This window comes from Phoxinus phoxinus, assembly GCF_949152265.1.
Source record: "Phoxinus phoxinus genome assembly, chromosome: 2".
Classification (NCBI taxonomy): Eukaryota; Metazoa; Chordata; class Actinopteri; order Cypriniformes; family Leuciscidae; genus Phoxinus; species Phoxinus phoxinus.
In genome coordinates this window covers 54,299,152-54,316,901 of record NC_136877.1, presented here as the reverse complement: position 1 = coordinate 54,316,901, position 17,750 = coordinate 54,299,152, and the positions used below count along the sequence as shown (strand labels likewise).

At 43.6% G+C, this 17,750-nt stretch overlaps 2 protein-coding genes across 3 annotated transcripts in view; one reads left to right on the top strand and one right to left on the bottom strand.

Annotated features, from left to right (window-relative positions):
* The window catches only part of LOC306993620 (neurexin-2-like), a 98,615-nt gene that overhangs the window by 66,986 nt on the left and 13,879 nt on the right, over positions 1-17,750 (top strand). Inside the window, exon 3 of one of the 2 annotated variants that reach the window (XM_079603518.1) lies at positions 16,286-16,603. The exons of the other annotated variant lie outside the window; for it this stretch is intronic. Within the exon in view, the coding sequence (XP_079459644.1) occupies positions 16,286-16,311 (26 nt within the window). The 3' untranslated portion in view covers positions 16,312-16,603. Of the gene's footprint in view, positions 1-16,285; positions 16,604-17,750 lie in introns of those variants that run through there. 2 annotated transcript variants of the gene reach the window in all.
* LOC306994473 (E3 SUMO-protein ligase ZBED1-like) lies at positions 38-6,914 on the bottom strand (the record flags this gene model as incomplete). Its single annotated transcript, XM_079604987.1, has 3 exons — positions 5,817-6,914; positions 4,472-5,287; positions 38-1,687 (listed from the first exon to the last, which is right to left on the bottom strand). Exons 1-3 carry the CDS (start codon positions 6,771-6,773, stop codon positions 38-40), a joined length of 3,423 nt encoding a protein of 1,140 aa, XP_079461113.1. The 5' UTR covers positions 6,774-6,914.

Here is a 17,750-nt window from a genome sequence, read left to right as displayed (position 1 = left end):
TTGTCAGGTTCTTATTCAATAAGTCGATATATGTGCCTCATTTACACACAGTGTTTGAGCTCTGAGACGCTGTGAGACTCTCTGAGACGCTGTGAGACTCTCTGAGACGCTGTGAGACTCTCTGAGACGCTGTGAGACTCTCTGAGACGCTGTGAGACTCTCTGAGACGCTGTGAGACTCTCTGAGACGCTGTGAGACTCTCTGAGACGCTGTGAGACTCTGTGAGACTCTCTGAGACGCTGTGAGACTCTGAGAGATGCTGTGAGACTCTGTGAGACGCTGTGAGACGCTGTGAGACTCTGAGAGATGCTGTGAGACTCTGAGACTCTGTGAGACTCTGAGAGATGCTGTGAGACTCTGAGATGCTGTGAGACTCTGTGAGACGCTGTGAGACTCTGAGATGCTGTGAGACTCTGAGATGCTGTGAGACTCTGTGAGACTCTGTGAGACGCTGTGAGACTCTGAGAGATGCTGTGAGACTCTGAGAGATGCTGTGAGACTCTGTGAGACGCTGTGAGACTCTGAGAGATGCTGTGAGACTCTGAGACTCTGTGAGACTCTGAGAGATGCTGTGAGACTCTGAGATGCTGTGAGACTCTGTGAGACTCTGTGAGACGCTGTGAGACTCTGTGAGACGCTGTGAGACTCTGAGACTCTGTGAGACTCTGAGAGATGCTGTGAGACTCTGTGAGACGCTGTGAGACGCTGTGAGACTCTGAGATGCTGTGAGACTCTGAGATGCTGTGAGACTCTGTGAGACGCTGTGAGACTCTGTGAGATGCTGTGAGACTCTGTGAGACGCTGTGAGACTCTGAGAGATGCTGTGAGACTCTGAGATGCTGTGAGACTCTGAGATGCTGTGAGACTCTGTGAGACTCTGTGAGACGCTGTGAGACGCTGTGAGACTCTGAGAGATGCTGTGAGACTCTGAGAGATGCTGTGAGACTCTGAAACTCTGTGAGACTCTGAGAGATGCTGTGAGACTCTGTGAGACGCTGTGAGACGCTGTGAGACTCTGAGATGCTGTGAGACTCTGAGATGCTGTGAGACTCTGTGAGACGCTGTGAGACTCTGTGAGATGCTGTGAGACACTGAGACACTGTGAGACACTGTGAGACTGTGAGACTCTGTGAGACTCTGTGAGACTCTGTGAGACGCTGTGAGACTCTGTGAGACGCTCTGAGACACTGTGAGACTCTGTGAGATGCTGTGAGACTCTGTGAGACGCTGTGAGACTCTGTGCGACTCGCTGAGACGCTGTGAGACGCTGTGAGACGCTGTGAGACTCTGTGAGACGCTGTGAGACTGTGAGACTCTGAGACGCTGTGAGACGCTGTGAGACTCTGAGACGCTGTGAGACGCTGTGAGACTCTGAGACGCTGTGAGACGCTGTGAGACTCTGAGACGCTGTGAGACGCTGTGAGACTCTGTGAGACGCTGTGAGACTCTGTGAGACTCTGTGCGACTCTCTGAGACGCTGTGAGACTCTGTGAGACTCTGTGAGACTCTGTGAGACTCTGTGAGACGCTGTGAGACTCTGTGAGACGCTGTGAGACTCTGTGAGACGCTGTGAGACTCTGTGAGACTCTGTGAGACTCTGTGAGACGCTGTGAGACGCTGTGAGACGCTGTGAGACTCTGTGAGACGCTGTGAGACTCTGTGAGACGCTGTGAGACTCTGTGCGACTCTGTGAGACGTTGTGAGACGCTCTGAGACTCTGAGACGCTGTGAGACTCTCTGAGACTCTGAGACGCTGTGAGATGTGTGTGTGAGTGATGGGTAGGTTTAGGGGTCGGGTTACTGCGTGTGCGTGTGTGTGTGTGCGTGTGTGTGTGTGTGTGTGTGCGCGTGTGTGTGTATCATAAAGACTGCAGCAGAAGTGCAGACGGAGGCGATTGAATCTGCAGGGATTGATAAGTGCGAGGTAAATACGGCTCCTGCTGCGTAACGAAGCCCTGCTCTCGTCGTGTGTGTGTGTGTGTGTGTGTGTGTAAATACGGCTCCCGCTGCGCACCGAAGCCCTGCTCTCGTCAGGTGTGTTCAGATAAAGACAAACACCAGCAGCTCAACATCTGCTCTCTGACGGAGGACATTCATTACGACCCGCAGCAGAGAGCAGGAGCGACAGCAGGAGACACACACACACACACACACACACACACACACACACACACTCACACTCACACACACACACACACACACACACACACTCACACTCACACTCAAAGGCAAGGCAAGCCTAACTCGAGTCTGATCACACACACACACACACACACACACACACACATACACACACACTCACAGACAAGGCAAGCCTAACCCGAGTCTGATAACACACACACACACAGGCAAGGCAAGGAGTCAGATAACACACACACACCCCCCCCCCCCTCTCTCTCTGCAGTGTGTACGGTGAGCGCGAGGGGTCATATTCATTACGACCCGCAGCAGAGAGCAGGGGCGACAGCAGGAGACACACACACACACACTGACACACACACACACACACACACACACACACACACACACACACACTCAAAGGCAAGGCAAGCCTAACCCGAGTCTGATAACACACACACACACACACACACACACACACGCACACACACACACACACACACACACACACACACACAGGCAAGGCAAGGAGTCTGATAACACACACATACAATCTCTCTCTCTCTCTGTCTCCCCCCCCCCTCCCCCCTCTCTCTGCAGTGTACGGTGAGCGCGAGGGGTCATATGTTAAACTTCAGTCGGACTCTTGAGCGTTTAATCAGCGCGTGTTCGTTTAGGTGATTGTAAACACATCTGACACACAGGTCTTCTCTCGTGTTTTCGGTGCTTTGTACAGATTTGCATTTGAAAGCAGCGCTGGAGACTTTAATGGCGTTTGAGTTTGAAAAGCCTTCAGCTCGCACTCGTTTCATTCGCTCCCTCCATTAAACCTCTGTAATGACTGAATCCGAAACTCGCCTCGTCTCTTTTCTCTTGTCTGTGTTTCACTTTATTATTTGCTTTGTGTTTAATTCTGCGGTTTAATACTGTCCTCCAGAGCACAGCAGACACGCAACGATAGGAAAGTACATTTATTTTGCAAATTAAACGAGGAGGAACAGAAAACCCATTACAGACACAGAGAGAGAGAGACACACACACACACACAGAGAGAGAGAGAGAGAGAGTTTGCTGCTGTTCAGTCTGAGTTAAATGTACAGATGATTAAAGTTAATGAGTGAAGCACACACACGCACACACACACGCACACACACACGCACACACACACGCACACACACACACACACACACACTCGCTGGTTTAACACGTGGCCGGTCGCAAACAGGATATTTCGACCATTAATTGTCAAACACATATTGCGATTCATGATTTGATCGTGTTGCTCACGTCACTTATAGAGTTACGGTGCGGTCGCAAACATCCCACAGCATGATTCATGTTTTTAATTGACTTGACATGATTATTCTTTGGCTTAACTTGTTGTTTTAATTTTTAAGGAACATGTTTCAATAAAGTAGCTTGATCATATTTCGCAGCTTGTTCAGTTTGCTAAATTAATCTGACACATGAATTGTTCATCCAGTTTCCTTAATCAATTTGAGTTGAGACTACATGAATGCTTTGCATTGCAGACACCATCATGGCAGAATGTAGAAATCAAGTGTTGTTGTTATGCATTATTTAGCAAGATGATCAAAGTGCTACTTTTTAAATGTTAGAGGAGTGACATTATGGGAATTAATTGCGAGAACTAGTGAGATAATCGGCACAGTGTTTCTCCCAGACTGAACTATCCAGCAGGATTGAGTGGAGGATCTCTGCATGCTCCTATCAGTCGGATTCCTTTAGTTTACTTGTTAAAATTGAAGATGCGCGCGGAAGATGCGCGCAGCTGTAACCAGCCCCGTGACTTTATATACTTAACTTTAATCATTTCCGCGAGTTATTTTAATTACTTTAAATATCGACCCTGGCACATATTTCACTGCCACTTAGTTAATTTACATTTTATGTAAAATTTAAGAAATTACAAAAACAATGAAATGATGTTGAATCACCCGTACAAACGTGGATGTTTATTTTAGAACTTCCGTCAATGAAAAAAACACAATACAGCCTATCTAGGCTACTTAAATAAGCCTTTTAAATAATAAATTGTACTGCTAGTATAATAATAGCCTACTTAAACGTTAAGCATTGAAGAACTTCACAAATTGTAACAGGTCCAAGTCACATGCTGTAGGCTAAGGCTGCAACCTTTACATAATAAACTTTAAAGAACTTTACTAATCAGTAGGCAATACAGCTAAGAAGAACAACTAAAAACAATACTAGCAACAATATCAGATGCTTGGAAAAAAACGCGTATAGGCTACTAACTATTAAAGGTTAAGTCCACCTTGGTTTTCTATTCTGATTTTAAATTCTTTGCCAGAAAAACTAACATGTTGACCTTGTCCGGTTTAAGCGAAGACCTCATAGGGGTTACGATGTTTCCAGCAGCACTGAACACGCGTTCAGACGGTGAACTTGTAGCGCAAATGCACAGATATTTTTTTGCAACCGTGGCCAGGAGAGGGTATCTTGCCTCATTGTTCCGCCACCAAGCAAGTGGGTCATCGCTGGTATCGATTGTCTCTTCTTGCAAATAGCGCGTTAACTCCTCACCGGCACGCGCTCTCTTTGGAAGAATTGTGACCTTCGCTTTTCTTTTGCAGAGTAGCTGTGCGAGATTCATTTTCTTTAAAGCAGGTGCTGCGCTGCTTCCTTCCCCTGCATCCAGTGACTCCTCAGTTTGAATGTTTTCTGGTTGATCTTTTGTAACGTGCATTATTTCTTCGACGAGTTCGTCTCCAATATCTTCCTCTTCAAAATGATTCCTGTATCGAGGATCCAACGTAGTTGCTTTTGATAGCATTTTTTGCCCTTCTAAATCTTTGTATTTCTCCTCCAAGACAGTGATCATCTTTGCTTTGAGGTTTTTTGTTAACTCGCTGTCTTCTGGCGAAGGGTCGAGGAGATCGTTGGTCAGCAGTCTCAGCACAGGTCTAACCGATGACGCAGTAACAACCTTCTCGTTCGATAAAACATCGGTAAATTCTGCAACTGGTTTAAGTGCTGCGTTTATCGACTCAAGCACTGCAATGTCCTGCCATGTCAGGTTCAGGTGTTGATGCTTTCGGTCATCCAGCGCTCTTTTAATTGCGTGGGCTTGCTCCAATACTCGCTCTATCATTTTTTGTTTGCTTCCCCATCGTGTGGGACAATCCTGTTGGCATAGCGAACAAGAGAATACAAAATTATTATAGGGTATAAATTGTTCTTAGATGTCATTTCGGTAAAGTTCCCTTACACACAATCGACGCTTTTTAATGACAAAATCCGAATGTTAGCCTAAATTACGTTGAATGTGACCCCTAAAAAATTAAAAATACGCCCTACCACAATTGTTTTCTATATTTTTTCAGAGGTTTAATTTTACATCAATTATCATAAAACGAATAAAATAAATAGGCCGACAGAAAATACATTTTACTTAATAATTGACGTTAACAAAACCAAAGAAAAAAAAATGTGGGACAAGTATTTTTGTGACCATAAAAATTATGTATCATTTAGGCTACATTTTTTTTTTTTTTTGCTTGCGTATAAACAGTTAAAAATGTAAAATAATTTAAAATAAGAACAAAATCGGTGATGGCGCCGTTATATAGGCTATAATATATATATATATATATATATGCTATCCTAACCTTAATATAACAAGAAATAATAACTATTTAATTATTGCAACTCACCAGTATTAAACTGTGCGTTGGAAGGTTTAAGGCCTCTTGCTCTTCACGAAGTTTCTTCTTTCGTGGCCAGCTGTGCGCGAATGCAGTCACCATATTTCGGCACAACCCCATGGCCCTGGATGTCCTCTCCTTCTCGGCTGACATTGAGTTTGTGACTGCTAGGTTAAGATTGTGGCCGAAACAATTCAGCCATGGCCATTCTAGTTTCCTAACAGCAGCCACGATATTGGCCCCGTTATCTGTCGTGATGCATGCAAGATTTTTTTCATTTAACCCCCACTCTTTGAATGCGCTGCGGAGAGATTCTCCCAAGTTTTCCGCCGTATGACTTTCTGGTGTAAACGCAGTCTGCAAGCACCTGCTCTTCAACTCCCAATTTTTATTGATGAAATGTACAGTCAGGCTCATAAAGGGAGTCATATTCACGCTGGACCACATGTCAGTAGTGGCAGAAAAGAAATCAAGGTCGTGTAGTTCTGCAATTATTTTCTCTTTGGTTTCGTTGTATAATTGAGGAATGACAGTGTTTGAAAAGTATTTTTTGCTCGGAAGTTCGTACTGTTTATCAAACGACTGAAGCATTTCTCGGAAAGCAGGTTTCTCTACTGTGCGGAGCGGCGCGTTCTCAACTACCAAAAATGTTGCCACATTTCTAGTTAATGTCTTCCATTTATCGCTTTCTCTCTTGTATTTGGCCATTTTTGAGAAGGCCTCTGCGATACTCTGACTAGCTGGGCGTTTGCGTTCAGACGACATGAGTTTAGTATACGCGGCTGGGTGACATGACCGGAGATGGCTCTGGAGATTCGAGGTGTTTGCCTTTTTAACACTTGTTGTTTTCCCACAAAGCCTACAAATGGCTTCATCTAAATTGCTTGGTTCGCCTTTCTCGTTCGGCACGAATCCAAAAAATTCCCAGATCGGCGATGTAACATTTGGTTTTCCAACAAGATCCATGGTTGAACTTCAACTTGAATTTCGATGTAACGGAAATGCGTCTGAACATAAAAAAATATGTGACGTCACACTACCGCCGGTCATCCTCCACCACCGCGGTGGCAACTCCACCACCGCGGTGGCGCGGTTGTCATGCCAACCGTCACAGCCCTAGGTGTGGCCTCCTCTAACACACTCCCACAGAGACGTGGCCTCCTCTAACACACTCCCACAGAGACGTGGCCTCCTTTAACACACTCCCACAGAGACGTGGCCTCCTCTAACACACTCCCACAGAGGCGTGGCGTCCTCTAACACACTCCCACAGAGGCGTGGCCTCCTCTAACACACTCCCACAGAGACGTGGCGTCCTCTAAGACACTCCCACAGAGGTGTGGCCTCCTCTAACACACTCCCACAGAGGCGTGGCCTCCTCTAACACACTCCCACAGAGACGTGGCCTCCTCTAACAAACTCCCACAGAGGCGTGGCGTCCTCTAACACACTCCCACAGAGGCGTGGCGTCCTCTAAGACACTCCCACAGAGGCGTGGCGTCCTCTAACACACTCCCACAGAGACGTGGCGTCCTCTAAGACACTCCCACAGAGGTGTGGCCTCCTCTAACACACTCCCACAGAGGCGTGGCCTCCTCTAACACACTCCCAAAGAGGCGTGGCGTCCTCTAACACACTCCCACAGAGGCGTGGCGTCCTCTAACACACTCCCACAGAGACGTGGCGTCCTCTAACACACTCCCACAGAGGCGTGGCCTCCTCTAACACACTCCCACAGAGGCGTGGCGTCCTCTAACACACTCCCACAGAGACGTGGCGTCCTCTAACACACTCCCACAGAGGCGTGGCCTCCTCTAACACACTCCCACAGAGGCGTGGCGTCCTCTAACACACTCCCACAGAGGCGTGGCGTCCTCTAACACACTCCCACAGAGGCATGGCCTCCTCTAACACACTCCCACAGAGACGTGGCGTCCTCTAAGACACTCCCACAGAGGTGTGGCCTCCTCTAACACACTCCCAAAGAGGCGTGGCCTCCTCTAACACACTCCCAAAGAGGCGTGGCGTCCTCTAACACACTCCCACAGAGGCGTGGCCTCCTCTAACACACTCCCACAGAGGCGTGGCCTCCTCTAACACACGCCCACAGAGGCGTGGCCTCCTCTAACACACTCCCCATTTAAAACAACAATGATGTGCACCTATAAATCAATTAGAATAAACACACAACAATACATTACAAAACAAGAATGTTGGATTCTGATTGCAGGGGGACTGAACCTTCCTCTCTTTCCCCTCAGAGAACTCAACTGAGCTTTACTGGAGAGCTTCAGTGCATGTCTTCATTTCTTCACATCCACGCAGATCTTTCCCTCAGTGTCGTTTCTATGAACACATGTTTAGTGAAAGCTCTTTGCAGATGAAGTGCACTGAGAGGAAACTGCTGTGTGCCGGCCGTGAGTTTGATGGAGATGTGACTGCGATCGTTCTCCAGTGACGTTGTGTTTGCTGTAACTCTCAGCACTGACGTCTGGTAATGACCGCCGCAGCCGGAGAGCCGAGCTCACGATGAATGGTGTGTCGAGAAGCGCTTTTGTTTTCTGAGTGCTGTTATTTTTTTAAAACAAAGTACAATAGAAGCAAGGCACTCTGGTAGAGAGATTCTTTACCTGTCGAGATCCACACGCGAGTCTGTCGCTGCATCTCAGGAGGGTTCGCCAACATGACAAGTGTGTGTGAAACTGCTTTGTTTAGGTGTGAAGCTTCAGTTAGATTTATCATTTTTATTAACATCTCTCACCATAATCACATTTACTGCAAACCGTGAAACAATGTTGTTTACATGCGAAAGAAAACTAAACAATTTACAGGCTGTCATTAGTCCGTTCACGAGTCTCTGTTTATCGCACGTTTACTGTTGCAGAAATCCTCTGATAATGAACAGGTTTGCTTTCAGACGGCAGCTAAGTGAGGTTCATTAGAGAAACTGTGTGTGCGTGCGTGCGTGCGTGCGTGCGTGCGTGCGTGCGTGCGTGCGTGCGTGCGTGTGTGTGTGCGTGCGTGCGTGTGTGTGCGTGCGTGCGTGTGTGTGTGTGCGTGCGTGTGTGTGTGTGTGTGTGTGTGTGTGTGTGTGTGTGTGTGTGTGTGTGATGGGTGACGCAGACTAGGATCTAAGACAACGGTTGGCATTATGGCGTTATTTTAATTGATTGTTCTAGTCAACCGTTTAATATTATTGTGAGATGCTTGGAGATGTCAAGAACTGTGTGGTTAGTGTAGTTCTGTCTAACTCTCTGTTTGTGTCAGTGTGTAAGCGTTCATATTGATGTATTTATGTATATATGTGTGATACGAGTGTTAAAACACACTTTCGCTCTGCAGTGTTGGGTTTAACTCATCTTCTCTACACTGAAGCTCTCCCTGGGAAGTCAGACAGATAGACAGGCATTATTTATCAGTTCAATTGTTTATTCACAAACTGTTCCAAACCAATTTGGGGGGGAAAAAGACAAGAAAAAACACATAACTATATAAAACCCTAACAAAACCAGATGTCGAGAGTGTGTGCATCTTTCCATTCAGCACATTTCTCACGGGTCAGCCCAAGGATTGAGATTGGTACGTGATGTCCACGTCCGGAGCACAATGTGCTGGTAATGCACCTAAAGCTGGTGTAGGGCCCTATGATTTATTTATTTATCCAAATTCATTTTTTTTTTTTCATTTAAATTTTTCTGTTTTCTGTTTTGATGTTTTTGGACTCCCATTTTAATGGTTAAATTAAATTTTAGTAATCGAAAAGCATGTCTAATTAATTGAAACCATGAAACTTATATAATTTAACAATCATCTGTTAAAATATTAAAATTAATCAAATTTAGGGCACTATGACTTTTTAAGAATTTACTTATTTTTTGTTTCTTTTTAGGGCCCAAGCCTTGAAAAGGCGAAGGCCCTATTGTTTTTCTTAGGATTATTATTATTATTTTACTACCTTTTGGGCACTTTTGGGGGCCTTAACGTGCTTAAAAACTCTTGAAACTTTGCACACGGGTCAGAACCCGCGGCCATTAGAGCCGGACTGAAGCTGGTACCCGGGCGTGGCAGGGGGGCTCGACAGCGCCCCCTGGAACGGGGTCCGAAAACTTGGTCCATAAATCAAACACGCTTGCATGAAATAATATGAAACTCGGTACACTTATAGATCTCATCGGGCCGAACAACTTTCGTGCTCTAAGTTTTACGCCAGTCCCACAGGAAGTCGGCTATTATGGGTTGTATGGAAACGCATGTTCTGGCATTTGAAACACTTCTCCTAGAGAATTCATCCGATGACCACGAAACTCGGTGTGCATGAAGTCAAGACAAGGAGGATGCTAAATTGCGGACGGATTTTTGATATCTCGAACGGTTTGGCCGTGGCGAGGAAACAAATGTATGATTAAAAAAGGATGCATAAAGTGTGTTATAACTTAGTTATAGTTTTACTTACAGTTACAAAACTCAGCGTGATCTTATCAAGCCGAACAACTTTCTAATTTACAGTCATTAGCTCCGACCAACAGAAAGTCAGATATTGTGGTTTGAATGTGGATTGTGTCTCTCTCTGTCTCTCTGCCATTCTGTGTGTGTGTGTGTGTGTGTGTGTGTGTGTGATTTTGGTTGGGTGACAGTTGTAGGTTACAGTTTGACAAGAGTTTATAGTTTAACAAAAGCACAATGTTGTGTTTCATTGCGAGTGTACACAAATATAAGGAAACACTTTGCATTTTGAATGATGGTCTGTATGAACAAAATGACGGAGTATGTTTTTATGTCTCCATTGTTCGATCGAGCCTCACACACACACACACACACACACACACACACACACACACACACACACACACACACACACACACACACACACACACACACACACACACACACACACACACACACACACACAGCATTCCAGCATTGCAATCTTGACATCGCAGCATGTTCATTATAGCCTTAATAAAATATAATAATAAGATAGTCAACCTTACATATAAAAATTACACTGCTCTGTTTAAATAGTCAGTTGTACAGTTTGTGCCGTTCATAGTAAGCACCGCTCCACTGTGATGTTTCCAAGCACATTTTTGCGCATTTGAAGAGGATAATTTTTCTATATTGGAACGTGAGTGTACAAAGTGTATAAAGTACAAAGCCTATAATAAAGAATAGTTTAGCATCCAAAAATGTTAATATATATATTATTATTAGATATATAATAATATATATGTTAAAAATAGGGGGAAAGAATAATTTACATAATATATATATATATAATTAAAGCTGCAAGCAGCGATGGAGGGCCCAAGCCGGTGGAACTAAAGGCACCAGGGTGGCGGTGCCACCGGCTTGGGCCCGCAATCGCTGCTTGCAGCTTTAATTTGTTTTGTTTTCTTGATTCCATTTTAATGGTTTAATTACATTGAAGAAATTTTTGCTTTACATTTTAAATCATACAAAGTTATTACAAAGGTTAAACCAACCTTTCATTTTGACGGGTTGCCGTGTAGACCTTTGAGTCTCTGTTTTTATGATATGATGATAGTTTTTCTCAAATCAAGCTAAAATGCTGCTGAAGTGACTCTCAGAGCGGCTGTGTGGATAAAGTTCATGCATTATAGGCTGAGGACATCGCGAGCGTCATGAGTGTGTGTGTTTGAGTGTGTGTTTGAGTGTGTGGTAAATGAAACTGCGTGTTCATTCAGAGACACGCAGAACATGCATGATTCCTATTTAAATACTCTTTATGCGAATATTCACATACACTAGTCTATATCGCGATTTAATTAAAATTTTCCAAGATATGGCAATTCCGTGAATTTCCGCGTTATCCAGTAAATTCTGTTTTTATGCCTGGATTCCGCGATTCTGTCCGTGTTTTCCGCATCGCAGGAATGAAATATGGTCCTATTGCCAACCGCCGTAAAAAAACATGAAGAAGTCATCGTCACTGATTCAGGATCAGTGATACTTAGCAGTTGTATGTCTGATTTGAGCTTGAACTTTAGAAATGCTTGGGAAATGTAGCTTGTGTGTAGTGTGTGGACGCTACCGCACTACTTGATCAAAAAAACGAAAAAGCTGTTTGATTCAGAAAACAGCGACGCTACCACCACACTACTGAGAACTGTAGTTAAACTACTAGCGGCACTACTTTTAGCGACGCTACTGCCCAACACTGCCGCTCTGTGACAAATAGAAAACACATTAAAGTTCATCTAAACTAAAGGAGCTCACAGGTGCTGATGGGGAGATCGTCTAGATGTTTTACACACACTATGTGCTGAGGAGAGAGAAACACGATTACGTGTGTGTGTGTGTGTGTGTGTGTGTGTGTGTGTGTGTGTGTGTGTGTGTGTGTGTGTGTAAATACAGTGGCAGGTTATTTACACGTCTCATAATTGCAGTTGCCGCTGGGCTCGTGTTGTTCTGCTGAAGAATCTTATCTCGCCTCATTAGAGCAGATGATTCTAACCTCTGTTACAAAATATACCACCACCACCACACACACACACACACACACACACACACACACACTTGACGAGGGGAAAGGAACCTTTTTTTGAACAGTCTTTTATTTTTATTTTATACATTTTTACAAAAGATCCACCGCAAAAATGTATATAATATTATTAAAAAAATTTATTAAATGACATTTCATTAATAAACATCGATGACATTTCAATTATAGTAACTTTATTAGGCCCATAGACAACTAAAAACAAACAAAAAAATGCTACAAACAATGAATAACAAGTTGCTATATATTTTTTGCAGGCTTACCCTCTTCGAGTTTAGCATGTGTAACTAACGTAACTTAAGGCATCAATGAAAATGTCACAATAACCTTTATGAATGATATTTAGGCACTAGAAATCAGAATTAGGTTCGGCTCTTGAAATGAATTGGCTACGACCACTGTTTGAATAGCAAACACAGTATCAAAACATTTATTTTAACATTCCACAAGGATTGTGAATCACACGTAAAAAACAACAATAACAAATTCCCCCAAAATAGTCAGTCAGTTAAAAGAAAAGAAAAATCAGTCCAGTCAATTAGTTAAATGTTCGACTCAGTTGAGTTTAAATTCAGTTCCTGTGTGGTTGGTTGAATGAAAGGCCTTGTTTCAAATCACTACCCCAGAATCGCTGGGTCACTGGCTCGCCGTAGAATCACTCTCTCTCTCTCAACAGTGGCAGAATATGCACAACAAAAAAACCAATCTGCATATAGCAAATGCAAAATATCTAATTAGTAGCTATACATGGCTTTATTGCTAACACATACAAATCAATGTAACTCAAATTCAATTCTATATCAATGTTTAAACATGAACATAATGCACTGTATAACATCACCTCAAGTTTGACTTAGGACACAGTCAGAAAAAAAACACGTGAATAGTGCAAAGTGCTCATTTTACAGGTTTAAGCATGTCTAATCTAGAGAGTTACTGAACTCATTAAAATCATATAGCCACGAATAGACGACAAAAGGCGTTGCAAACGTCCTTTATGCTGGCTCTAAGCCTCTAAACATTAGCCCCTTAGGGTAACCCCGTAGCTGAATAAACATGCATGAATTCACGTTATGCCATCTCATCATTAACAACGCACATATGCAACAAAATGGTGTTTCAAATAGCAACGGTAGATTGCAAAGATAAACACATCAATCATCTCCGACTGTTTTTTTTTTTTAATTGTCAAAAGACATAACAGGAATAGCAAAGTAACATAAAGTGCACATAGTATATTATCGTTTAATTTTTAACCAACTTAAAAGTGCATGCTAGCAAGTAGTTTCCTTTCTGTAGTACTCACCGGAGATTCTTAAACTTATCCAAAGAAAAACAAAAGTGTAAACGGCAGTTTACAATAACTAAGGCTTCTTGCCACTTTTACTAGCTTATACCAACATTGAAAATTATTTCTCCCGTGTGTTAAGTGGTCTGTTTCACTATATTTATCTCACTCGGTCTTCATCTCACGATGCACTTCACGAGAGGGAAAAAAAAGAAAGAAAAAAGAATCACTCATCTTCTTTAGCTGCGCAAAATAGAGTGGCTCAGTCAAATAAACATGAAGCAGCGCCATCTAAGGGAATGGAGAATCACAGCAATTACAGTTCTTTGGCCCTGTGCAGTTTAGGTGGGCTACACATGTACAGAGAGAACAGCAGCGGTCCTAGTACTGAGCCTTGTGGTACGCCATACTGAACTTGTGATCGATAAGGCATCTCTTCATTTACTGCTACAAACTGATAACGGTCAGATAAGTGTGATTTAAACCATGCTAGTGCATTTCCACTAATGCCAATATAATGTTCGAGTCTATTTAAAAGGATGTTGTGGTCAATGGTGTCAAATGCAGCACTAAGATCCAGTAACACTAATAGAGAGATACAACCACGATCGGATGATAAGAGCATATAATTTGTGACTCTAACGAGAGCTGTCTCAGTACAATGGTACGGTCTAAATTATCACATTTACCTGTGTCTCCTTATCTTGTTTAGCTCCTCCCATATAGCCTGGTTCACCCTATCACTCACTGCGAAGTTTTGTATGTTGTTGCGCTGCATTTCGGAGCATTCTCCCTGCTTTCATGTCTTTTGTATTCGCCGTTTGCCTCTGACCCCGACCCCGACCCCGGCCCCGACCCCGACCCCGACCCCGACCCCGACCCCGACCCTGACCCCGACCCCGGCCTGTTTGTTTGTTTGGACTGCCTCCTGTGTTTGATTACGTTTCTGGATTACTCTAATAAACTGCATTTGGATCTCAACCTTCTTGTCTCGGAGCAGTTCGTAACAGTTGTTGATTTAGATGATTTAACGAGTTTAGACAATTCTTCCTCTCCTATAGTAATGAATGAATCAAATGTTTCGACGGGGGGATTATAGCACGACGCCTGATGCGATACTGTAGTAGCCGGTTGCAGAGTTATAATTTTCTCTGTAATATTTTCAATCCTGCAAGTGAAGAAATTCATTAAGTCGTTACCGCTGTGCTGTTCTGAAACTTCAGAAGTTACTGTTTTATTTCTCATTAATGTAGCCACTGTATCAAATACATACCTAAGAGTTGAAGCCGATTTTAACACCTTCCTGTATGCAGTAACACTTTCCTTCCACTAAATGCGAAACACCTCTAGTTTTGTTTTCTTCCAGTTGCGCTCCATTTTTCTGGCTGCTCTCTTAAGGGCCTGAGTGTGTGTGTGTATGTGTGTGTGTGAGTGTGCTCGTTGTGCCACGGCGCTGGACTATGTTCTTTAATCTTCTTCAGAACAAACGAGCAACTGTGTCTAAAGTGCTTTATTGTTGTTGGTTAGGGTTGGTGTTGAGTGATAGAATATAAAGTTTCTACGATATAAAAATCATTGCGTCTATGGGGTGTCCTCATAAAACATGAAAACTTGTGTGTGTGTGTTTGTGTGTGTGTGTGTGTGTGTGTGTGGTGTGTGTGTGTGTGTGGTGTGTGTGTGTGTGTGTGTGTGTGTGTGTGTGTGTGTGTGTGTGTGTGTGTGTGTGTGTGTGTGTGTGTGTGTGTGTGTGTGTGTGTGTGTGTGTGTGTGTGTGTGTGCGGGATGCACATTAAGTTGCACTGATCAAAGAAATTCTGTTAATAAGGTAATGGATATATGAAATGTGCATGCAAATGAGCTGTATGTTACATGCAAATTAGAGCTGTCAGTCATTGTGAAAGTGTCGTTTAAAGAACTCACTTTACAATGAGAAATTAATAGAGTTTTTAATGAATTAAAGGAAAAGGTCACATTGTCATTATTTTAGTTTTATTAGTAGGAGGTGTGTGTGTGTGTGTGTGTGTGTGTGTGTGTGTGTGTGTGTGTGTGTGTGTGTGTGTGTGTGTGTGTGTGTGTGTGTGTGTGTGTGTGTGTGTGTGTGTGTGTGTGTGTGTGTGTGTGTGTGTGTGTGTGTGTGTGTGTGTGTGTGTGTGTGTGTGTGTGCATGCAAATGCTGATCATGTCTCTCTGGTTCAGTACGTTCTCGTATCCTCTGCATTATTAATGTTGTGATGTTTGTGTTTTAATACCGTGTTCATGTACAGTATAATTCACTCTGACTAGATTAAGGTTTATAGACGAGATTTAAGATCTATGCTGTCTGTGCCAGATCTATCTATCTATCTATCTATCTATCTATCTATCTATCTATCTATCTATCTATCTATCTATCTATCTATCTATCTATCTATCTATCTATCTATCTATCTATCTATCTATCTATCTATCTATCTATCTATCTATCTATCTATCTATCTATCTATCTATCTATCTATCTATCTATCTGTCTGTCTGTCTGTCTGTCTGTCTGTCTGTCTGTCTGTGTGCGCGTGTGTGTGTGTGCGCGTGTGTGTGTAATCTGTGTAAAGCGTGTTGAGCTCACGCTGACGGAGACGAGCTGGTCGAGTTTAATTAACCCTGTGTGATCCTCACGCTGTAATCCTGTAACAGACGCGAGTTCAGATTACAACACCTGACCGACGACTGACCGCAGGACGGCCCGATGAGAAGGTCTGCAGGAGACCCTCCTGGACATATATTAGTGATGTCTTCACCTTCCTTTAAATATCATCATGTGTTCAAGAGTGTGTAATCGTCATATTGGGCTTTGCTGTTGATTCTTTTATTTTTGATAATAATGCAATTAAACATGACAAATTGTGCAAAATAATTTTGGTCCAGGCTGTCATACAAAGAGATTATGAACACTTGCAAAAACAAGACAGAACCAACCAATATTAATAACTGTGTGTGTGTGTGTGTGTGTGTGTGTGTGTGTGTGTGTGTGTGTGTGTGTGTGTGTGTGTGTGTGTGTCGAGGCTGTTGTGCTCTTTCTCGCTCTGGTTCGATATTAACACAATCAAAGCTCGTCCACAGCAGTGTGTGAAGCGTCTCCGTCCGCGTCTCTGGCTCTCGCTTCATTACACCGGCCGGGTGTGTAACGGTGTGTGTGTTTGACCACAATCATCATCCGCTTTGTGGTTTACAACCTCTTAACCTTCCCAGAATGCAGCAGAACGCTGTCATCTCCACGAGTGAACCGTCGATGTTCTCCTGACGTCATCAAGTCTCCTTCAGTTATACAGAGTTTCACAGCAGCTTTACAGTGATCACAGGATATTACAGTAACGGGAGATTACAGTAACGGGAGATTACAGTGATGGGAGATTACAGTAACAGGAGATTACAGTAACGGGAGATTACAGTGACGGGAGATTACAGTGACGGGAGATTACAGTAACGGGAGATTACAGTGACGGGAGATTACAGTAACAGGAGATTACAGTAACGGGAGATTACAGTGACGGGAGATTACAGTGACGGGAGATTACAGTAACGGGAGATTACAGTGATGGGAGATTACAGTAACAGGAGATTACAGTAACGGGAGATTACAGTGACGGGAGATTACAGTGACGGGAGATTACAGTAACGGGAGATTACAGTAACAGGAGATTACAGTAACGGGAGATTACAGTAACAGGAGATTACAGTAACGGGAGATTACAGTAACGGGAGATTACAGTAACGGGAGATTACAGTGACGGGAGATTACAGTGACGGGAGATTACAGTAACGGGAGATTACAGTGACGGGAGATTACAGTGACGGGAGATTACAGTAACGGGAGATTACAGTGACGGGAGATTACAGTAACGGGAGATTACAGTAACAGGAGATTACAGTAACGGGAGATTACAGTAACAGGAGATTACAGTGACGGGAGATTACAGTAACAGGAGATTACAGTAACGGGAGATTACAGTAACGGGAGATTACAGTGACGGGAGATTACAGTGACGGGAGATTACAGTGACGGGAGATTACAGTAACGGGAGATTACAGTAACGGGAGATTACAGTAACAGGAGATTACAGTGACGGGAGATAAGGTAGAGGACTAGTGGCTGTGCAGT